This window comes from Hippoglossus hippoglossus, chromosome 11, assembly GCF_009819705.1.
Source record: "Hippoglossus hippoglossus isolate fHipHip1 chromosome 11, fHipHip1.pri, whole genome shotgun sequence".
In the NCBI taxonomy this organism is placed as follows: Eukaryota; Metazoa; Chordata; class Actinopteri; order Pleuronectiformes; family Pleuronectidae; genus Hippoglossus; species Hippoglossus hippoglossus.
Window position 1 is genome coordinate 18,336,580 of NC_047161.1, and position 24,580 is coordinate 18,361,159.

The following is a 24,580-nucleotide window of genomic DNA, read 5'->3' on the forward strand; positions in this document are numbered from 1 at the left end:
ATTGTGCTGCTCGGCAGCCGTTGTTCTGTATGTGTGCGTGTGTGTTTGTGGACGTCTGTTGGAGTGTTGTTTGTCCCCATCAGGGCCCGACCTGAGCTGGGTGGGTTGTGGGGGGGCATGTGTCAAGGATATTACTGACATACTACTGTACACTCCTGCTGTATCAGTCACTGTTCATGACCATTGTATGTCATGTCACTCCTTCAAATGTCTCCACTTATTATCTAACTTATTTTAATCCACACTGACTGTGAATTCATCTAATTCCCCACTGAGAAAATGAAAGAAAAATAGACCAGACATAAAAAGCATTAACAAAGCAGCTTCAGCAGAGTTAAACAAAGAAAATACAGTGAATGTGGAGCTCTGAGGGTTTTCATATTTAGGAGCGCAGTAAAATGACATTAATCACTCGGTGACAAGACGTCGGCATTTTTCTGGGGAGCTTTTCTAAAAAGGTAATTGGTAAATCTGCAAGGCTCTTTCTCTTAATGCCTGAGTGCTCTCTCGCCACCATTTTACATCAAACTAAATTTAGCTAACAACTAATGGGAAGGATAGAAGGCACACAGTTCACGGTACAGGAAGAGTAGGTGCTGTGAGTTAAATGTGAGTTAAAACTTTTAAATGCAACTTGATTCAGTTCAAATATTATGTTATTAATAAAATGGTGCCTTATGTCACATCTTGTCATGTTAGTCGTACTTTAAAATCTACATGTTCATGGTGCTGTGGATATCCTGTGTGATGCTCAGCCTGTTTAAACTGCTGACATCTGCATTATGAGACTCTGCATTCATTGAACATAACTGACAAATGACATATACCCATAGTCTGGTTCATTTTGAGGAAAAAACTGGATCTTAACCAGAACGTGTGCACCAGTGCTCTTACCTTGAGCACCAGCCAAACAGCATGACAAAATTAGATTGTCGTACATGCAATGTGAAGGCGTGTTGTCACATGAGGTTTTTAGACATAGGTGATGCGGCCCTGTAGAGTGACCTTCATGAATAGCTTTGTGTAGCGTCACTACTACTACTTGCTGTTTGTAACATCAAGTAGTAGCTGCCAGGGTTAAAGATAGAGTTGGTAATTCTGAGCAAGCTAGCAAGTGCAGGCTACACATAAAAAAAATGCAACCAATACATCCCTACCCCTCCCATCAGCACCCTCATCAAAGCTCCGCCCCCAAAACACATGAACACGCACTGCCTAGTAACCGCTACAGGCCGATGCTACAGAGTGTGACTGAATTCTCAGTAGACTGTTATTATGCAACCTCATTTAGTGACATCTGCTACCTCACCCTCCACTTCCAAACATGAAAGGGAACCTGTGGTAGCCTTCAGTTGTCATTCAAACTCAAAAGGTGTTTAGTTTGTCCAGTTTGATTTACTGTAAAAAACATGGCAGCCTCCGTAGAGAGGACCCACTCCCTATTTAAATATTAAGTATTTAAATATAAAGCTTTATTTTACATACAATTTCTGTGAACAGATCCCTTTCACCTAAATCTTACACACTGAACCTTTAATGCATTTACTTTAAGAGCTGTTAGAATGAAATGTAAAACTTCTTCATCTAAAAGCATTGTAAAGTATAAAGAAGATAAGTAAGAAAGTCCTGAAGCTCTTAACATTTAAAATGTTCCTCAAATCAGGGTTCAGCTTGTAGCGTAGGTTTTCTAAATTGAAAAAATAAAAGAGTTGGGCACCAGACAGGGCTTCTTCACCTGTCAAAAATGTTAATATCTCCCGGTAAGAGAGTTAACCCGGATAGCTTATTTACCTAACTACAAAAGGCATCAAAGAAAAAGAAATCACAAACAATCAATTCGGTTAATCAATATATATTTAATTGAATTATTCAATCAAGTTAACAATCAAATAGGTATGATTGATAAACAGACATTTATCAATGCAGTAATCAATGCAAACAAATTCATTTCCAAATAAGAACAATTAACGGTCCATTAAATAAACATATGAAAGAAGCTTCCATTAAGAGTTCATGATGAGTATAGTTCGAGTTCAGATCAAGTGTGAGATTGTGTGTGTGGGGAGAGTGTTCAGGAAAAAAAGTTTGTATATAATATGCCATTCAGTTCATAATTCGATTGGTAAAGAAGGATGTGTGTGTGTGTGTGCGTAAAGTGAGGGAAATGTGTGTTCTTTATGGCGGTCCTTTAATCTCCAGATAGAGGGAAGATGAGGGGTGAATTTTAAAGGCAAAGGGAACTCGGTGAAGCCAGGAGAGTTTCAATAGGGAGACTTAGCTTGTTTGGTTCATCCAGGAAAGAGGGAATCACGTTCCAATCCGAGCAGGTTAGATGGGTTTTTAAAATCCACTTCAGGCTCCAGGGATCAGCTTTTTTGCTTCATGGTCCGGGACGATTGTGAAATAAATCCAGCCGGTTCTTGGATCAACTTTCCAGAAACTAGTTTATCTTTTTTGGTGATCTCCTTCCTACAGTTACTCTCACTTCACATGCTTCCACTCCATGCTGCCTTTGCTTGATTTTCCCTCTCCCCTCTGGTTCACAGGTGTGTCCAACTTATCATCTCCCTCGCCCCTCCTTTTCCTGTTGAGGAGTAAAGGGCCATTCTGTCCTTTTAGTTTTCTCCTTTCTGCTACAAGCTTAAATCTGAAGGAGTCGTTTTCTAGATATAAAGTACAAATGTTACACAACTACTTAGCAAAGCAATTTACAACGCAACAGCCATGTTTTTTTTACAGTAGCCCAGACTAGACAAACTAAATACCTTTTGAGTTTGAGATATTAGAGATTTCAAAAAATAATGTCATAATATCTCGAGAAAATAGTTGTATATTTCAAGGTTACTGTTGGCTACATCTGCGTAATATTCAAAGGGGTTTTGTAAATTCTCTAGAAACAATGAGATTGGTTTAAGATTCTGAATCCTGAAGGAGTGGACCCCCAGCGAGCACAGGTTTACCTTGCTGCTTATTTGCTAAACAATGATTTTTCAAATTATGCTCGTAATATATATATAAATATGACTTATTTATCATTAAGGTATGGCTTTAATCTTGTAACATGACTTTTTTCTGGTTCAATTCAGACTTTATTCTTGTAATATTATGACTTTTTTCTTGTTAAATTACTATAAATTACATTCTTGAAATGGCAGTTGTTTGTCATATGGCCTTTAAACTTGTACAATATAGAGTAGATTGTTTTGTAATATTAGAAAAAACACTCCCCTGGGGACTAATAAGTATGATTTCAGTCAGGTTAAAAAACATTAGGCTGATATATTCCACCATGTCCCAGCACATGGTTGCATCACATTCCAGGGTTGTATTACACTGCTGTGGTAGATTGTGCTTCACTTATATTGATTCATGTGACATAATGTCGCAGTATATATTTGCAGATACAAAGCTGAGCCTCTCCTGCTGTGCAGTGCAGTGTTACCTCAGCCTCCAGGTCTCCAGAGGAAACCGTAAATCTCTGTCACACGACATGTGAATCAACAATATTTCGACATCTGTTTGCCCCTCGGTGAGTTCAGCCTCCTTTTTTTGTTAGCTTCACGTGGGGCCCCTGTGGGCTAAGAACTCAGTAAAGCTTCTCTAATTAGTCTAGATTACAAAGCATGCAGTGGCATCCTTCTAATTACGCCACAGTTACCATCACGCCTGTTGGAGCAGAGCTCAGCTACTTGATGCAGCTCCTGGGCATTTTAAAGCAGCGACACTCGGGGCTGCAGAGAGGGGCATCAACAATTCTAAAATGCAGGTGGTTAACACACAGAAGAGTCCATGGGAAAACATTTTTAAAGAGAAAGGTAATCAAAAGAGTGAGTGGAGCGGATGAAATGAATCGCTTTTTGCACGTCTGTGAAATGAATTCAATTTGTGCTGCAGGCCAACAAAGTGCTCCCAGCCTAATAGCAGAGCTGATAGGTTGTCACTGGAGATCCATTTGGTTTGGATGTAACAGTCCTTATGGAGAGAGGGTCTATATAAATGTATACGATTTCAGTGCCTCAGCACACATTTCATCACTTCATTTCTATTTCCCCCACTATATATTCCCTCTTGCTGACCCCCATTGCTTTTTCTGTCTCGCTGCAGCTTTCATGCCTCTTGTAAAACAGTCATTTTTCACCAGCGCGCTTGGTGCAAAGGGCTCTGATTCAGCCTGATGCGGAATGGACTTGATTTTCCAGCAGCCACGTAAAAGCTGAGGCCGAGGCTCTCGACCGGCTGCATTGGACACAAGAATTATTGCTTCATGGTTGTATGTCTGAACCTGTCACATTCAAGTAAATATGGTCCCAATCTGCCCCTCTGAAGGATGATGTTGAATAATGGCCAGAAAAGTTTTTTTCCAGAACATTATGATCTCAGTGTGAAGTTGACCTTTGGCCTTTTGCACTCAATACGCATGATCCACAATGTTACTTACGTCCTAGTCGCCGCTGCTATAGAGCACTGGTCGCCTGTTTATTCAAAGTTTATTAATACTGATCGTATCGTGTCCAAATCGCACCAAATTTGACTCTGCTCTTCATTGGGCCATTAATCAATCATCAATCAATCAAATTTTATTTGTATAGCCTATATTCACAAATCACAATTTGTCTCATAGGGCTTGAACAAGGTGTGACGTCCTCTGCCCTTAACCCTCAACAAGAGTAAGGAAAAACGACAACAAAAATCCTTTTAACAGGGTAAAAAGAACGTAGAAACCTCAGAGAGCCACATGTGAGGGATCCCTCTCCCAGGACGGACAGAAGTGCAACAGATGCCACGTGTAATGGAGAACATCAGAAAGATATGGGTATTTGCAGCATTGATTAGAATAAACACTTTGTAGCATAATGGAAGGTCAATGAATTGATGGATTGTTGTCAGTAATGGTCGAGTATCTGAGGAGAAATATTATATATCAAGCAGTCCTGTTGTAATCATAGTCCATGGTCAGCAGCCACCACGATTTTGATGAACGGGATCTATTGGCAGAAATTGAATATAAAATAATCCTAGTGATGTTTTCGCTATGTTTTGTACGAATAGTTTTTTTCTTTACCTTGAATGGGCCCTTTATATTTAAATACTTTATACTGACATAGGGAGCGGGTCCTTTCTACGGAGGCTGCCATGTTTTTTACAGTAGTCCAGATTGGACAAACTAAACAACTTTTGAGGTTTTATGACAACCGAAGGCTACCACAGGTTCTCTTTCATGTTTGGGAGGGGAGGGTGAGGTGAGGGATATTCAGCTGCTACATGCAACTCCACCACTAGATGTCACTAAATCTTACACACTGAACCTAAACTGGGTTAAGGAACCAGCTTAAGGATGACAGTGTCAGTCAGTCGGTCAGTCGGCCAACTGCTCTGGTCCAAACACGAATGACTTTCCAACGCGTCAAACTCATGTCAGGTCCAGGCTGACCTCTTCTAAGCTTCTCTATCTCAGAGCACATCGACTATCATCTGTCAATCAATCAGCCTCAATCAGCCAATATTTTGGGGCTTCTGATGTAGTCATTGGATATCCAGGCCAAGACTTCATTTTTCATTCAAGAACACTGTTTACAGTTATGACACGAGTCGAACAGTGATGCAGTGATACCTTGGAAGGTATTTTAGGTCTCGTTTGGGCTTTGGAACATTAATAATTGAAGTACAATCATAGTTGTTAGATCACACAGTTTTAAAGGTGCCATGAAGGATCCAGTGAGATTTTGTCATCCCTCGCTTCCTAAAAATGATATTCCAGGCAGATCCACACACTCCCTGGGAAACACTGAAGCCCTGCCGGAGGACACTTGTTTTTAAATTGATGTGTTTGAAGTTTCACTCCCTAGTTTTCCACTCCCCTGTTTTTACTCCATCTACCTTTGTTATATTCACGAAATGTAATTACAGCCTGGCATCAATGACAACCGCCCCCCATCCCCAAATGTCTTCCACTGAGGAGCCACCGTTTAGAGACTCCCAGGCTTCTCTATTGATTCAGTGCTGCCCCTACCCCCTCCACCCCCGTCCAACCCCCTCCAACCCATGATGTGATACGGTGGTGAGATTTTGAAATGTCACTAATAGAGGTATGCTATCTAATTGTGGTCGCCTGCCACAAAAGCTCAATGCATTGATTAGTCTCCAGGAAGACAAATTGGGCATACAATTTTCATCGCTTCAGTGGAGTCATAAATATTAAATGCTCATATACAGGATGAAGTCGGGTGCAGCTCATTTTTTTCTTTTTTTTTCTCCACAAGAACATAACTCACCACCAGTAAACACAGTTGCTGTCAACGTTAGAGATTTATTGCTAATTATACATTCATGCCGAGCCCGTTTCTAAGAACAGAGGTTCTTGCTGATTGTGTTTTTCTCACTTTGTAATTTCTGTGGTTTACTGGTAAAGATAGAAGTAAAATTATTCTGGTTTTCAGCACATAAGCTTTATGTGCTTTTGTGAAAATAATGAACATTTACTTTGTTAATTTGTTTCAATCACTTTCCTCTCAAAAATATTGTAAATTTTAATTAAGATTTATGATTCCTGTGTTTTAGAGGGAAAATGTTTTTCTGCATGCTGGTATAATCCCAACAGTTTGCTCCACTGACAACAGACAGAATTAAATAAGATAAGAGATCAGTGTCTTACTTTGATGCTTGCTTATGTTTGTCAATTGGTACTAAACTGAAATTTCAGCAGAACTGGGGTGTCATTAGTTTTACAGGTATTTGTCCATGAATCAAAGCACCGGACAAATAACATTTTTGCCTCAATTACGGTGTTTGATGAAAAGATCAATCACCAAGGTCCGTAATGTTTATCATCAGGGAACCATGAATGTCTGTACAAAATACTGTGCCAATCTATGTAATAAGGGTTTGAGATATTAGAGTCAGGAACAAAGATAAGCAGAAAATAATTCTGGCCACATATTAGTGATTGTTTTGAGCCTGAATCCTTTCTAGACTCTGGTCTGTATAATACTATCTATCCTGTTAGCATGCTAACAATTGCTTCTGGAGTAGACAACAATGGCACTTGAGGAAAAGTTAAGGGGTCGATACCTGATAAATGTCATGGCAATCAATCTGACAGATGAGATATTTCAGTGAAAACTACAAAAGTAAACTTCATGGTGGCGATGGAAGGAAAGTCAGAAGCTCATTAGGATACATCCTCCAGGGATCCTGAATATCTATGACAAACTTTCACAGTAATTCATCCGACGGTTTGTTGAGGAATTCGTCTGAACTACTGTCACGGCATCAACAAACCAACTGACGTCACCCACCCAAGCAGCTGACCAAAGACTGTAAATATAAATGGATGACGGGGCTCCACTTCCTCTCACTTTCCAGAAATGATGCCATCATATCCAGGATATGAGAGCTGCTATCTTGCGCATCAAGGTGCTGCACTCGACCAATCACAATTTAGTCCCAGCTGTCTATCATGATCATGATTCACCCCGTTTTTAAAGCATCAAACAAAAAAATAACCAAACTTAGGAGGGAATTTAACTCTTGGTGTGATAAGAACTGACAGAAATAGTCTTTGAGAAAAATGTGTTTGAGGAGAACTCTGACTTTTTATTTTGCAGCATGTCCCATCCACTATCATTGAGGTGTCAGGATTTATGACCTGTACTGCAGACTTCCACCAGGTGGCTGTCGAGACACTTTGGCATTCATTTTATTGGACAATCATGTCACCCAATCTTTATGTATAGTCTCTGCTAACATGGATAAAAACCAGAGAGAGAAATATATAAGTGTACTGCTGTTCTCCCTCTCCAGCTACATTTAGGCTACTGGCCAAGATGTCAGCCATTCTTATTAGTGTCACACATGTTCCTCTGTGCAAACAGCTTGACAATGTGTTAACTAGCTAACCAATTTAGAGAGGAAGTCTTCTGACAATCTGTTGATAAGGACCCACATGCTCAGAGTTAATAAAATTATAGGATTCATTCAAAGCAGCCTATGAAGGGCCAGAGACACCAAATCACACCCACAGGTTGATCCGCTGTGGCTTGAAATCAGGGGACAAGAGGACAATATCCTCATTTTAGTCCAACAGTCTTCTTAGCTTCTTAGTTACTCGAGGTATTCGCTGAATTTGCCTCATTCGTCTTTTCCTCTTTGTTCTTAAATGTTTTCACTGATATTCTGAATTGAACAAAAAGGAAGAATATGTTTTTTGATGTTAGTTTGCTGTCACAGAGACATGATGGTGCTAACGTAATGTGTGTATGTGCGTGTTTATTTTTCAATGCTTCTCTATTATTATTCATGAATTAACTTCATGCAAAGTGCAGTCAGATTACAGAAAAAAAAATTGTTAATGAGTATTTGTTGTGTCTCAGCCGGTCTCCTCATGTGATCAGAGACTGACTCCTTCATGTTTAGATCAGGGCGCTGTGGGGTCCACACCATCTGCTGCCGGACATTTTAATCTTCTTGTCTCTGAACACAGTTCTATTTGTTTTTTGTTTTGTTTTTTGATGACTCTGGCTGTGTGTTTGGCCTTGTTATTTTGTTGCTGAATGAACTGAGGAGCGATCAGACGCCTCCCTGATGTTACAAATGATGGATAACACTCTAAACATGTTTGGTGAAACAAGATAATATTTCTTCTCAATGTTGGTGTTTGTATAAAGATATTAGAATTTTGGCATTAACACATAATCAATTACAGATTGATTAAACCCAACATGCTATGGTTAAGTGGGAAATAAGGATGCTGACAAAATGACATAATTTAAATCATTTGATATTCAGTATCTACGTGCAGGCTCAGAGGAGGAGAGCTCCATCCCTGTTGACTGTCTCCATGTCAATATGCAGCTAATTAGCAGCATGGGGAGGTTGAAGGACAAACACCAGAGTGTGCGTTTGTTGAAAGAAATGTCAGGTGGACTTAACTGATGCAAATTACTCTCCAATAAGGAGAGTAAATCACACAGGCCTAGAACTCAGAGGAGGAGGAAATTATTCTAATCATGAGTTTCCCTGTCTTATTACCATAGGTTTGGATTCAGGCTGAGGTGGTGGTGACTGGTGTGTGGATTTATATAACACTGCCCTCATCTGGTCATTTTAAGAGGCCGTTAAAACTATCAGTCACTCCAAATCACCGTTCCAGCAGACAGAAGTATTAAAAGTGGAATAATAATAATACCACCACATTGAAATGAAAATCACTGGTTCTTTTAATTTCTGAGTGGATTTGTCATTTATACAGTGTGGTTGCAAAAAGTTTAAAGATCTCTGTATCAAAAAAAAAGAAAAAGAAAAGTTTTGTACCATTACTACTTGGAAATAACATTTGAAAAATACTTTACAATTAAAACATGTCAGCATTACTGTAGGTATACAATATAAAGTTAATCAAATCTACATGTTTGAGCTATACAATTGCAGCCATCTATAGACTTAAATATATAAAGTACCATAAAACTAGGAAAATCAAAATATGTACATTTTCCTGCTTGAATAATTCAATGATAAACAAACAACAACTGAGGCTCAAAACTTTTAAATGCTCAATTAGGGAACTCAAGGTGCCTTAGATCAATTTGTTGATATGTGCTCTATTACAATCTTTTAAATGATCAACAGAATACAGTAAAATGTACACTTTAGGTCAGTAGGTTGGAATCAATGCTCTGAGGGTCTACACACAGAGCTCAGCTGTCGGTTCAAAAGCGGCTATGACCGAGTTTTAAATAAACACACTGTCGGACCAGCTTCTTTCACATTTTGTCTAAAATTTTACATTACACAAGTGCATTAGATCATGTGAGCATTAAGGCTGATGCCATGTGGCACCTGTGGGTGGACATTTGTAGAACAAACATGTATAGACATATACATAAACAGTGTTTGAACAGACACCAGATTCATTCAGTGGTAACTACAGTCATCGCTGTATGTGCATAGTCCTCCTGTTCTGCAAGGAGATGGCATCATGACAGCAGGTAAAGGCATGGTGAGTGGTTTCCCCTGAGGGAGGCTGTGTGATAACCCTCCATGAGTAACCCTCTCGCTTCCATCGCACCCTCTCGGAGCCTCCAGCAGCGGGAAGGGGGAGGGATTCCTCACTCTTTAGTGTTGGCACCGAACACCAAACAAACTCCTCCTGTCCTGAATTCCACAGTCAAAGAATTTGAGAACCAGCCGTAGTCATTGCGTCGTTGCGTCTTTCGCTTTGGTTCCAGTTTATCAGCTGAAGCAGGTTAGCAGGCAGTCAGTTAAAAAAAATGAACCAAGTGGGCCACAAGTTCTGTTCATTGTGTGGAAAGGGGCTTGTTCCGCCTCTCTACTCCCAGTCTGAGTGTTTGACTATGGACAGCTAAGGCCGATGGAACCTGCGGGAAAGGAAGGAAAAGGACAAGAGGTTATTCTAGATGCTTAAGAGCTAGAAATAAAAGCTAATCTTCAAAAGAGAAAAAAAAAGCTCATAAAATATGGATGAGACTGCTGAATAAACTTAGAAAACAGTTGAGGTGAATTATTGATGTGGTGCTGTGTATGAGCCTGACCGTGTATAGATCTTGCTTTCTTCGTGAACCTCCATCTCCGAACTCTTGAATTCATTGAGCTCCTTGCGGATGGCAGCCTGAGAGGAGACATGACAAAAACAGCACTTCAGCAGGATCGGCTTTATCCGTTTATAGCACAACACGAAGGAAGACAGGAAGCATGTGATGAAATCTCTGCTGTATAGTTAGATTTTTTTTTTCACTCTTACTAAACAAGACAAATTTAAACAGACTCTATAAGGATTCTTTTTTCCTTATAGAAAAAAGTCAACATGTAACATACATGTAATTTATGTTTTACGAGCTTCACTGGACCAGGTAATTAACTTGATAAAATTCAACCCGGTCATTCAGCAGTGTCTGAATTGCATTCCTGGGATTCTTCCCAATCGAAATGCTAGTGGCTGTCTTCACTGTCCCTTCACAATAAAGCCATAAAAATACCCAAGAAAAAGATGTTGAGTTAATGTGTGTGAGTAAATGAGAATGTGTTGAGTCTCACCTTGTCAGCAGGAGTGAGCTTGGTCCACGGTTTATCTGCTCGCCGGTCGTAGTCATGGGCGTGGGTGCACTCAACATATTCGTGGAAACGCAGGATCTTCCTTTCCTGGAGTTCGGCCACTGTGGGTCTTTGGGACAGCTGGTGAAAGAAAGGACAATTATTGAAGCCAAGTGCTCACAACACTACGATGACAACCCAGATATATTGTCAAATGTACGATAACGTCTCTTCCTGACCTTTCTGGTGAGCCGCCTTTTGATCTCGGATCTCTCTAATCGACGATCTGATTCGTTCTTGGCTGTAAGGGGAAAACACATTCCGTGAGAGAGGGGCAAACACTGCAGCCAGTCAGGTACATTTCATCCCAACTGCCGTCGGCATTCTGCGGTAACAGGAACCTTTAAATCACGGCCTCGCTCTGCACAAGGTGCTGCATTGTTTTAGTGCAAGTGCAAAGCGTCATCTTGGCCCAGTCATTTGAGGACAGGCGAGATACAGTGTGGTGGCATGAATCCTGGATCAAAACCTGTTGACTGATTCTGAGAAGTATTATGTTCATTCTTGGTTCTGGGATCCAAGTTTTACTGCGCTTCACTACACTCTGCTCAAAATGTTTAGCTGTTCATATGTATATTGTTTCTGTTTGTTACAATATGGTATTTTTGGTATTATTAGGCACAATGCATTCACGACAACAAAATTATGCCTTTATGATACGGTATCTGTCTGAAATCCTGTATACAGTACTGAAATAATACCAAAGCAAAAACCAAGGATAAGTAGAAGAAATGGAATAATACATCATAGAACATACAAGAGAGAGAGAGCCTGCTTTTAAATTTTTATTTTATTTAACTAAGTAGAAAAACTAGGTAATGTGCTCAATAGAGCACAGACCTCTGTCAAGGGGGTGCATTGAGTACAGTGTACAAGCCAACATCCTGGGTTTGAGCTTTGTTATTTATTATATCATACTCAATAATATTGTGGTTTATGTGCTGTTAAGTATTTTGATACTATGTCTTTTTATGTGTTTTTGACAATAGTTTTATAACATTAAATAGTTGGATTATTGTAAATATTTAGATAAATGGTGTTGGAAGCAAATATGGCACTTATCAATCCTATTGACCAATAGATAATTGAATTTGTGCAGTTTGTAACAATGGTATATATTATGATACTTTTCTAATTTGAATATACAACGTGACACTGATTAGACTGCATGTTATAGTTAATGACAATAGAACTGAGATGTGTTATATTAAGAAGATATCTTAAACAGCAGCATTATGGGACATATTACTGTTGGATATCTATGTCACAATACATCGCCAACTACACAATGTGCTACACAAAACAATGCTTCTGACTGTCTGATCAGGAAAAGCCATGCACTCGTGTCCTGATGTGCTGCCCTGTTACCATGGTTACCAAATGATTTGCTGAGGTTTACCGAGTTAGAATGGTGATGCCTTTACACAGCCGCCTGTCATTACAGACAGCTGCAGTTTTACAGCCTCTTGTTGTGTCAGTGTCTCATTGATCACAGATACGTATGATCACTGGCAGTGATCCTTTATCTCAGTCACTGTCATTAATGTCAGAGACATAGTTTATAGCCCTAATATCAAACTCGACCAAGTTCAATAGTTGTATTACTGTTGGTTTACACCTGCCCAGGGACTGCAGGTAGACACTGCATCAGCTAAATCTGCTACAATGCAGCATTTCTCTCTTCATAAGATCAATGTGTCTCACAAAAAAAAACGATAAAAAGAAAAGATCAAGCAAGGAAACAAGGGAATACAACAAATGCACATCAACGGAAAGAATAATACATTTGCAATGTGCATTTGATAACTGTAATCTGAACTATTCTGTGAGGGGGCTAAAAAATAATATTCACAATATCACGGAGATCATCTTTATAAATACCATACACTGTGTGGGGGGGGTGTTAGCACATGGTTTACACATCTGCTCCATGGAGCTTCACTGTTATTTAAATTAGACATTATCTCAATACTTTACTACCAACATTGTAAAAACTGCTGCGTGTTTACTGAATATTAATATGCCTGAGGCAAGAAGAATTTGAAAAAAAATAAAGTTATCCACTGAACAAATGACTGATGCAGATGATTGAGTTCAGCAAAGGATGTGAAAAATGAAAAATGTGCTTTTTTAACTTCTGGTGTTGAAGAATCGAATTGAAATAACCAAACCCGAATGAAAAGGTGAGGGATGGATGGAGTGAGACTCTCACCTGGAAGAATGTTCCTCTGCTCCAGCTCATCTGCAGACGGTCTCTGACTCAGGCGCCTGAAGATGGAGAACACTGTTGATTAACCACTTTCAGAGATGGATGAAATGGTGGATGGAGAGCCTCTCAAACATATGAATTACATTCGAAATAATGGACGTAATCCCTCCAGCTTCGTGACAGTTTTTTTAAATCAGACGGATGACACTTGCTTTCCACATTCAATCTTACGATACAGATCTACTGTGCGTCATTATCATGTTCATCAGTCAGCTGACATGATGCGAGTCCTTTACCTTGTCAGCGTACTGCTGATCTTGTTCCTCATTGCCATCCACTGCTCCTTGTTTTGCCAAGTCCTGCTGTCATGGTTCTCCTGAGGGTCCCTCTCCTCTCGCTCTTGTCTCTCCTGTCTCTCCAGCCTTAGGGCTAATGTGTCCTTCCTTTTCACACGACTCAGCAGCCCACCTGTTACACACATGACACATACTTATACATACAGGCTTGCTAGAGGGTACTGGAAATGCACACAGACAAAAATAACACAACGTGTCGAAAAACAGCACAAAGGACTGTTTTTAACTTTGAGTAGTTAAGTCTGAAAACAAACTTTAATGTGAAGTAAAATCCACTTTTCACTAGGACACAGTTAAACAAAGTAAACTATTAGTAAGTACATTTTTAATAACTGCTTGAGGCTTCAGCTCATATTAAAACTCAAACAGCCCATTCCAAACAGGCAGGTTTAGAAAAGACACTGCACTAGTTAAAACTAAAATCAAGCAGCGACAGTTCTTATAGGTTTCACGAATAGGGATGTGATCTATTGTTCTTGTCAGTCTGTCGTCATTTCTGTGTTAGAGTGTGTTGCAACAAGAAACAAACCAGTGCATTGTACAACAACATTTAACTACACAAATAGTACACATTAACAGTATGGTGTCAAAGGATGGCCACACAAAATAATCCAATATGGAATGTGAAGACAAACGCTTCAGTTGGTTTGTACCGAGCTGGAGTTTCTGTTTCCTCCTCCACTCTGCTCTCACTTTAACTAATAAACACTCAGCACTAGTTATCAGGACCTGATCAGTACATGAGGTAACTTAGTGTTTGTTTGATTCGCTCCAGAGTTAATGACTCTACAAATGGTGATTAATCTTAATTAATTCACAGCTACCCTGTGATTAATCTGATTCAAAATTGTAATCGTTTGACAGCCCTGATATATATATATTTTTTCTATAATATATAATGTCATTCACTTCTTCCATTCTTAAATTTGTTATGTTTCATGTTGCCTTTTTTTATTTATTTTTTCGGGCCTCGGGAAAGTGTTACTTATTAATCATTCATTTGTATTAGTGCTTTCAACTACAACAAATTCAGAGCTGAAGGTTTGTAAAAATGGATATTAGGATCATCCTAGCCTTGAGATGCTTTTCAGAGAGTCAAAGCAAGGGCTGCTACTAACAATTGTTATTTTCTGAAAATATACAGAACAAATTCACAGAGCCTAAGCCCCAGTCGTTTGTTTTGTCTGATCAACAGTCCAACATTTGAGGGTATTTTAGGGTAGTTTTCACATTCTGAATGTTGAGAGGTATTCTTAACCACAGCACTTATATCTCTCCCATAGATCTAACGTAGCAGTACAAGACAGCCAAAACTTACTTGGAGGGCCCTCCTCATCGTCGTCATCATCATCATCATCATCGTCGTCCTCATCTCGGTACAAGATGGGGCCATCAGAGTCAGACCCCTCGCTGTCCTCGTGGCCTCCTACCTCAGGGATGATGCTGACTCTGGGGTCCCCAATCAAACCCCTCCGGCTGCGGGGCTCCATGTCAGGCTGGCGGGGAGGCCTCTGGGGCTGAAGCTTCCGCATCTCCTCCTCCATGTCAAAGTCATCGTCTTCAGGTCTAAACAGAAACACAGCAGCTATAACAGGGCTGAAGGCTTACATTGGGTTGTTTTACTGTTAGATCTGAGGTTTGGTCACAGCTTTTGTAAAAACTTCTCAAATCCAAGCTAGGCTATCTATGATGACACTGAAAAATGTACTAGTGACAATTAACACAGCTAGTCCAGACTCCTGGACCCATTTTCATTTTACTAAAGAGACACATGCTCTGAGACCAGGCTGCATGAATTTAGAGCACAAATGGTAAAATTACTAACTGGAAGCGTTCTACAGCTCCTAAAGCTCAGCAGCTAAAATAGCACTACATCAGCAATAACTGGTGTCAAAATATGGAGAACCCCAGGACTCTGATCTTGGCCTTTTGCTGTTAGTTTGCCTCTAAGCCAAATTAAACACAGTCACAGAATTTATTTCCATTTGTTGCAGATGATTCTCTGAAGGCAACTATTCTCTAATCATCAAATTGGAGGCTGTGTAAGGCTGGATGAAATTCTTGCTCCTTGCATTGACATCAGTTTTAATTAGGTTTAAACCATCAAGTAATTTAAAATCTGTGTGATTTCTTCTGGAGGATGAAGTTTGTGGTGCTCAAATGAAACAGTGAGAGACCCATTACTATTCCAGAGAACACAAGGGGAAATCTTTGAATGTCTATAATATCTGTGTCTGTGCTGTTAACAGATACCTACAGTGTAAGTCCATGTAACTACAAGTGACAAGCCATGTGTTTACTCAAAGTAAGGCTACAGGAATTAAACCAAATAATATAAAACATATCACAAACTTCTCGACTAGGGTAAGTACAAATAGGGCAAACTAAAGACCCTTTATTCTTAACTTTCAGAGCAATCATGTTTTGTTATGTAATGTCTTACAGTAAATTGAACACTTACAGCCTGAGAGGTTCGATGGTGATGGGAAGTGAAAGCCTCGAGCTATCCCCCATCTCGGTAAGGAAGTCTGGAGGAGACTCAAACAGTAGTGAGTGGGCTCTCTGAGAACCCTCCGGGTTGGGCTGAGCTTGGCCAGGGCTGGCCAGGGCTCTCTGGATGAGGATGTGCAGTGGAATGGCTGGAGGATGGCTGGGAGGCTCAGTGGTTGGGCTGGGTGGATCCGCTTGTATGATGGACACAGGACCAGAGGAGGTGGTGTCGGGCGGCTGGAGCGACTGAGCCCTGGGAGGTGATGGAGGTATGTGGGACGGCGGTGAAGGCAGAGTGTCGGTGGCAGTCTGAGGAGCTGCTGCACTTGTTTTCTCCTCATTGTTATATCCTTTGGGGCCAGCATGGTGCGCCGGTCCAGGGGCAGCAGCCGGGTCAGCGGTTGCAGACTCAGTGACCTGAGAAGGAGGGGAAGGATCCACAGAGTGGCGCTTGGTGACAGGGGTCATCCTCTTTGGTGGAGTTGGTGGAGAGCGCTTTGCATGTGCTGGAACAATGATGATGCCGCTGCCAGGCTGAGAAAGCTCCGCTGTGAATAAACCAGCCAAGAACAATAATCAGTACTGGTGATATAAATTGATTGTCACAAACATTCTCTGCTGTCAGAATGGGAAGATGCACATTCACTCTGTAAAGGGTGAAGTTAATGTTATTTGAAATAAGCACAAAAGCAAATTCGTCAAAAGTTTTAGTAGGGGAACGGTCCTGTTGCAGCTGAGCTTTATGCTGAGTCAGTGGAGGGTGACACACGCAGATTAACAAACAACTGTATCAACAGTCTTACATGAACATTCAAAGTGATCAGAAAACACATCCAATGCATTCCTGCACATTAGATATCCATCCAGTTTCCATGCAATGTTAAGTTAGATGAGCGGACAGCTTCAATGGATGCAACACGCATGCGATGAAGTGCTGGTGTTAAACTGGAGGTGGAGAACTGCATCTGCAGCGAAGCATGTGGACCTGTACCACCGCTCGACAGACTTCACTAAGATGGATTGAGATCGTGCGCCCTTGCTGGGTACCTGAGCAGGTCCCTGCAGCTCTTTGGCGCAGGTACAAAGGCAGAGAGAGGTAGAGGCCGAGCTCACTCTGACGTCTCCAGCTGGTCCAGTAACAAGGCTGCCTGGCCTTAGAGCCCCTGTTCAATGAGGAAGCTGGCAAAAATGAGTGGAGATGTCAGGGATGGGGCTGGGTTTACATTCCAAGCCGGGAGAGAATACGAGAGGGATAATGTTTGTCTGGGTTTTACACTGTCCAGACGCAGAGCGTACATCCATCCTTAGATGATAAACAACCTCTGTAGAGTAATAACTCAAGTTTCTAAACACAAGATAAAAAATGCTTTAGTGAATCCTCCTGTTTAGGCAAAGTGGTACTTCCCACTGACAAATACTTTCATTATGATGGTTTTCTCAAATTCCAGCTTATCCATGATGGTAAAACTGCTGAACTTGTTTCCTCGGATTCATCCCTATTAGAACTGTTGATATATGCTTACTGCAGATATATTGATACTAGTGCATACATGTGGTGATAGTAACAAGAACCTCCCCTGCAGAAATTCTAAACTGGGTTTGATTGAGCAAAGCTGTCACCTTTAAGAAGTTTCTCCACTGACAAGCTGACTTTTACATTGTAAAATGCTCCACTTAGTATGTATCCTGGCTACAACTTAAAAAAAACAATTAAAAGGATCTATAATAAAAATAACCTACGTTCACTTTACACGTTAACAATAAGCACCAACACTTATCACAAGTTACTAGGTCATGAACAGTACTTTGTGTTTGTTTGATTCACTCTAGAGTTTGAGACATGCATTTAAACACATTGAAAAAAATGTCCAACACTTGCCACACACAACACGAGACGTAACATCCGGATTAAAGTAACTGGAACTCGGATTCATGATCCGACATCATCGATAAATAACTTAATACACGTCATTGTCAGTTCGTGTGAAGACACACACACACACACACACACACACACACACACACACACACACACACACACACACACACACACACACACACACACACACACACACACACACACACACACACACACACACACACACACACACACACACCTTCCCTGCTCATACAGGCAATGTAGACACTTAAGTTAAAAAAATGTGTGATGTTTCCAAAGTCAATCAGTTATCGTGTTAAAAGATCCTGATAAAAATATTGACCATAATAATTTAGGTTTTTGCCATAATCAAGCACCCCTAATTTGAATACATGTAAACTATTTCCAAAGTTGCATACACTGAAACAGACACTATCCAGTGTACAGCACATTACCACTGTAATCTCAGTGGCAATACGGTACTATAAAATATCACATCTGTAGCAGTTACAAATGAAATGTAGTCTCTATAGAAACTTGTGTCACTGCCACAGACACTGTTACAAACCGAAAAACCAGGGATGGGCTGTAAACAAGAGCAGCTGCGGCATGCGGGGACAAAGGATATGAAATAGGAAAAGTGCTGGTGTTGCACAAATGGTACAGAGATAAGCCAGTGCATGTCCCCTCCCCAGAGGCTGGTAGTTATGGACACTGAGCATGCACACTAGCAACATGTTGGAAAACACCTACAAAGCAACGGGCAGCTGACTCACTGACAGACTCATCTCACAAATAGATTCAGGAGAGGACATTTACAAGCCTTGGAAATGTACTATGTGTTTAATTTTAAATGTATAAAGCTGATAGAAATGACACCAACCAGCAGCACATTGACAACTTTAAGTCAAATGTAAACAAATTCTAGCAGTGCTACTACACTAATATTTTATTAGTATCATATACAAGTTTTATTCTTCATGATGTGTTTTCAAACACATACCCTGCAATAAGAAACCATTATAATATCTAAAAAGTAATCAGTCATCAGTGCAGGGAATAAACTTACTGAACTAAATATGATGAGAAACATCAAAACAAAACAGATTATATCTAGTTGTTAATTATTTTCTTTCACTTATCAGTCACGAATCAATTATTATTTTATATTTTCAAAGAATATCTTGCTCCACCATCCAGACTCTTCCTCACTTCCCTATTCCACACACAAACCAAACCATTAAGTCTGTCAGAAATAATAATGAAAAAACAATCATCACAGCCACACAAAGTAACAAACACAAAGTAACATCTTAACACCTTGTTGGGTGTGCGAGGTTACTGCCCACAGCTTTGAAATAGGTGTGGGCACTAACCTTGCACACCCAACATACCATCTAAATCCAAATCTTAACTGACACCTCACTTAAGTTGTTTTGTTTGAATGAGCTTCTGATTGACAAGAATATTTCAGGGCTGAGGCCTGAAATATTGGCCTCAGCCCTAACCAACCAAAACCATCTTTGTATTCTCTTGTTCAGAGCCATTTTCTGCTTTGATGTTGTTTTACAGTTTTGGTGAAGATACACTGGTGCTCTTCACCGTTAGCACTAGCTCGACATATCTTGTATAATGTAATGCAACTCTAAATTTCACACTGAATTAACAATGTCTGCAGTCTTACAATCTCCTCAAACTACATCCTAACCACGTTGACTACAATCAAAAACACTGTCTCCGAGAGTGATGGTTCATCCAGCACTACGGTTGTACGGCTCTGTCAACCAGTGCAGGTTCCATCCACATATTTCTACTTCCCCCCCAGATTCTTATAAGGTCACTGTGACCTTTGACCACTGAAATATAATCACTTCATCTTTGAGTCCAGGATGAGTTGACAACTGATCAAAAAATGAAGAAATTCCCTCAAGGCAGTCTTGAAATATCACATTTTAAGATGCCAAAAACATGTTTAAAATCGAATCAGTTACTTAGTGAGTCCAAGTGAACATGTGTGCCAAAATTGAAAGAATTCCCTTGAGAATTTCCTGAGATATTACATTCACAATGTGTCTGAGAGGTCACAGTGACCTTTGAGCGCAAAATTCTAATCAAGTCATCCATTCAAGTTAATTGTGCCACATGTAGTGAAATTCCTTACTGGCAGTCCTGAAATATCACTTTCACAGAAACATGAGGGCACTGTGACCTTAACCTTTGACCTCCAGTCACCACAATCTAATCAGTTCATATTTGAGTCCAAGGGAAAGTATACTTTGTGAGGCCACTGTGACATTGACCTTTGGCTACCAAAATGAAAACCAAGTTTAAGTGAATGTTTGTGCCAAATGTGAAATCGATTCACTTCCATGTGTTCTGGGATGCTTGGATACATTTTAAGTTATATCTTTACTCTATGGTATATACTAACTTGTGGGGTGGAACCTGTTTTACTTAGTTATGTTACTTCTCCACTATGTTCATAATAAGCATTTATAGTGCGTTTGAACTAATACACAGTTGTGCTCTCAAGTGTCAGTCAGAGTATCCAATACACTTTTACAGTTCTGAGAAACACTGCAACAGCAACGTTGAGTACTGTCTCCTCCCTTATTAAATTCCTGCAGAGCTTCTTTGACTAATAGCACAAAGAAAAGTACACAAAGTCTAAACCGGCAAATTTTATGTGTGCAATAAAACTGCAGAAGCAGATGCTAACAAACTCACCGAGCAGTGCAGGGTTGCTGTTTCGGTTGGTGGGTTTGGGTGGCGGGACGGGAGGCTGCTTGGCATGGGGAGGGACAGGGGGCGGCATGTGAGAGTCAGCTGAGGAGGGAGCAGCGAGGGAGGGTCGAGATGGGTCATCGACTATTAGGGAGACAGTCCTTGGCGGTTTAGCCACAGCTATGGGAGCAGAGGAGGAGGTTGACGAAGTGGAGGAGGAGGAGGATGAAGAGGAGGAAGGGGTCGAACTCCTACCGGACTCAGTGGAGGGAGCGGTGAGGGATTTTGGGGGAAGCAGAGCTTGCCGGGCAGGGGCAGGTTCCTGCTGTGAGTCTTGTGCAGAATGAGGGGCAAGGGTGGAGCGGACAACAGCAGACTCTACAGAACACAAACACAAATACACAAACACAGACATTAACAGGAGGTTACAACAAGGGTTCTAAAGATCCTCGTATAACAAGTATAAAAAGGGTCTTCACATACAGTAAAACACTGAGAACAGGCTGGAAAACCTTGAAATGAAACATAAAGGTCTTTCAGAGACTTTACGGTAGAGAGGTTTAGAGAGGTAACAAGAATCAGATATGGAGACGGATCAAAGAAGCACAGAGGAGTCCTAATGATTTCTTCTTCCCTCTTTTCATGCTCACCTAAATCCATGTTTGAAAGCCTGATATTTACTGTTCCAGCTGGATAACCCCTGTCAGACTAACAGTTTAATCATTTACTCTATATGCTTCGACAGCACCATCAGGAGACTTTGGTTTACACATCTGCTGTTGGCATTTCAACATAGCAAAAACACTCACTCACTGACTGTTCACTCAGAAAAAGCTTTTGCTGAACCCAAGTGACAGAACGTCTGTGTGTTAGCAACCTAACATTCACCGACACTAGTGAATAATGAATGCAGTATTTAATCAACTACATCATATCTCAGCATCAAGGCGACAGCAGCATGTTTTTGGATGATCATATGAACAAGTATTGTAGATTTAATAAAGTGGCCCTAGAATGAGCTTCTGACAAAAATCAGCTGTACTCTATGTATCTTGTGTAGTAAATTCGATTGACTTGGTTATATCACTGCTTATCATCTCAACATTAACACACTTAGTCATCGCTTTTAACATCTGAGTCACTGCCACAGTGCGACAAACTTAGCATGTAGTTCAGCTTGTTAGCACTGAGACCACAGCTTTATATTTATGTATTTTATGTTGTAAAGTTACCTTGTTTATTTATTAAAACCACATCAACTGAGCTTCCATTCATTCACTTTTACATCGTTTCCCATATTTTGATTTATGGCGAGTAGTCTTTTATATTGATTTGCTCGGCATCTACTCTCCTATTGATTATGGATTGTCTGTGAACAGCCCCTCATCTCTATATGCACACGGAATCAAAACGTGATCATGCATAAGAATAAGGATTGCTGTTGGCTTTTCCCTGCAGAGAAGACTCGTCAGCGCCAAGTCCACCGACCACAGATACAAGCAAAACAGAAAGCCCCGAAACTTAAAGCACAAGAAAGAAAGCAGAAACAGTCTGACCAGAGTCACTAGTAATCCTATTGGTTAGTTTTGATTATTTCCAGGCTTTGACCAGTGATTCTGTGGCAGCAGAAGCAGCAACAGAGGGACACGAAGAGAGAGATGTGAGAGGAAGAGGAGGACAGCATCGCAGTTGCTGCTGTGGCAAAGGTAGCAGGAGAGACAGAGCAAACAGAGATAGAGCTATATACTCTTCAGCAGCTTGACATAAACTACTTGACAGGCAAAAACCTTTTCAGACGAGCACCTTGTATACTGCATTACATAATATAAGAGAGGCCACCTACCACCACAAATACAACATCATTGTGTTTGAAACATGGAGACTATGTGAGGATTACTCAGTCAATGTAAAAGTACAAATGCATTGTAGGGAAAAGTGCTGAATTAATCCAGTTTGCATTATCACACAGAGGAGAAGAATGTTTTTTCTAAAAAAAAAATGTTTTTCTTTCATCGGAAATGTGTTTACAATCAGAGAAAAGAAACTCAATGAGCCTTTATTTATTCGGTTTGTTTTCAAAAATCTCAACCGTCAACATAATCCACATAGTTTCTATGTTATTTCATCTTATTAGACCCATAGGGTTAAATCAATATTGAAAAAAAAAAAGAACATCAGATCTTTGATGAAAGAGCTTTAAGCTGTTTTAAATTTGAGTTTCAGAAGTAACAATATCAGAAATGTCCAGGGCAAACTGGTAAAACCGATAAACACAAGTGCCCGAGGAAATGAATTGTTTTCTACCAAGTTCTCTCTGCATGATAAGAGCTGGACAAAAGATTCTGCCTCATTTGTGTGCCTTATCCCCTTTTCATCCTGTTGTGAAACATCAGAATCAATTGCGTCACACAGCGTGCCAAGACAACGTGATGGCTGCTGGGTTTTTTATGGTTTCCTTTGATAAGGCTCGGGCTCAGACAAATCATCAACTTTCTCACTAGAACTTTCTGAATAATAACTGCAGTGCTGAATGAAGTTAAAGAGGAGACATTACCTGAGCGCTCTCTGAACTCTGTGGATGGGCTGTATCTGGGCAGGGTGGTCCTCCGGTCAGACTCTGAGGCAGGACGAGGCTTCTTCTTGTCCTCTGACGAGCTCTTCTGTAGAGAAGGCCGCAGGTTCATCTCAGAGACCGGTCTAACTAAAGATCGCAGGTCATCCACTTTGTCTCTCCTCTCCTCCCTCTTTTCCCGATCATCTCGTCGCTCTCTTTCATTTCTTTTGGCCCGGTCTTTGTCTTCCCGCCGGTCTCTGTCATCTTTTCTGTCTCTATCGTCTCTTTCTCCCCGCACATCTTTCCTACCCTTGTCTTCTCTATCATCTTTTCTTTCGCCTCGGTTCTCTCTCTTTTCCCTCTCAGGCCGCCGATCCCTATCTTCTCTCTTGTCTCTGTGATCCCTCTTTTCTTTCTCATCACGGTCCGTCCGTTCCCTCTCGTCCCGATCTCGCCTTTCCCTCTCCTCACGGTCCTTCCTTTCCCACTCATCCCTATCCCTCCGTTCCTTCTCGTCCTGGTCCCTCCGTTCCTTTTCATCCCGATCCTTCCTTTCCCTTTCATCCCGATCCTTCCTTTCCCTTTCATCCCGATCCTTCCTTTCCCTTTCATCCCGATCCTTCCTTTCCCTCTCATCTCGATCCCTCCTTTCCTTCTCATCTCGATCCCTCCTTTCCCTCTCATCGCGATCTCTCTTTTCCCTCTCATCGCGATCTCTCTTTTCGTCTCTCCTCTCACGGTCATCCCGCCATTCTTGCTTATCTCTGTCCTTTCTCTCCATGTCTTCCCTGTCCTTTCTTCCCCTTTCTTCTCTATCATCTTTTCCATCTCTCCTCTCTTCTCTGCGGTATCTATCATCTTGAGGAGCTCCTCTGGATAAAGATCCTCCTCTCTTGTCAACATCTGATGGCAGACGGCTTCGTCGGTCTGCGTCCACAGTCATCCGTGCGTGGGTGTCCACATCCAGAGGTGCCCTGTTACTTCGGGAGGCATCAGACGGGGCTCTGCTTCGACGATCATCTCCCTGGAGCATCTTGAGGGGATTCCCTTTCGGGTCAGACTCCCCTCGAGGCACTCGAGCACCAGCTTCCGACACCCTGTCCACGTCCTTTGACACAGGGTGCCCATTTTTCACTGGCGGTGCTTTGGAGTGATTTACATTGTTGCTCACTGTATATAAAGACACAAACAGTGAAATAACTGTCATTAAAGAAGGAGCCACTTCACTCGGAGAATGTTTAAGAAAAAAAAACTATTACACC

General features: G+C 40.9%; 1 protein-coding gene across 10 annotated transcripts in view; it reads right to left on the reverse strand.

Annotated features, from left to right (window-relative positions):
• Window positions 1-9,191: 9,191 nt before the first annotated feature.
• phactr4a (phosphatase and actin regulator 4a) overlaps window positions 9,192-24,580 on the reverse strand; it is a 29,001-nt gene continuing 13,612 nt past the window's right edge. For 5 of the 10 annotated variants that reach the window (XM_034599822.1, XM_034599821.1, XM_034599820.1 and 2 more), the window contains 11 exons: window positions 23,319-24,488; window positions 20,768-21,142; window positions 17,209-17,340; window positions 16,133-16,709; window positions 14,990-15,237; window positions 13,612-13,783; window positions 13,319-13,374; window positions 11,286-11,347; window positions 11,050-11,187; window positions 10,548-10,624; window positions 9,192-10,373 (listed from right to left, as the gene is read on the reverse strand). In XM_034599822.1, coding sequence (XP_034455713.1) covers window positions 10,358-10,373; window positions 10,548-10,624; window positions 11,050-11,187; window positions 11,286-11,347; window positions 13,319-13,374; window positions 13,612-13,783; window positions 14,990-15,237; window positions 16,133-16,709; window positions 17,209-17,340; window positions 20,768-21,142; window positions 23,319-24,488 — 3,023 coding nt within the window. In that variant the 3' untranslated portion in view covers window positions 9,192-10,357. The remainder of the gene's footprint in view (window positions 10,374-10,547; window positions 10,625-11,049; window positions 11,188-11,285; window positions 11,348-13,318; window positions 13,375-13,611; window positions 13,784-14,989; window positions 15,238-16,132; window positions 16,710-17,208; window positions 17,341-20,767; window positions 21,143-23,318; window positions 24,489-24,580) is intronic. The other 5 variants (XM_034599827.1, XM_034599824.1, XM_034599823.1 and 2 more) reach the window with 4 other exon arrangements.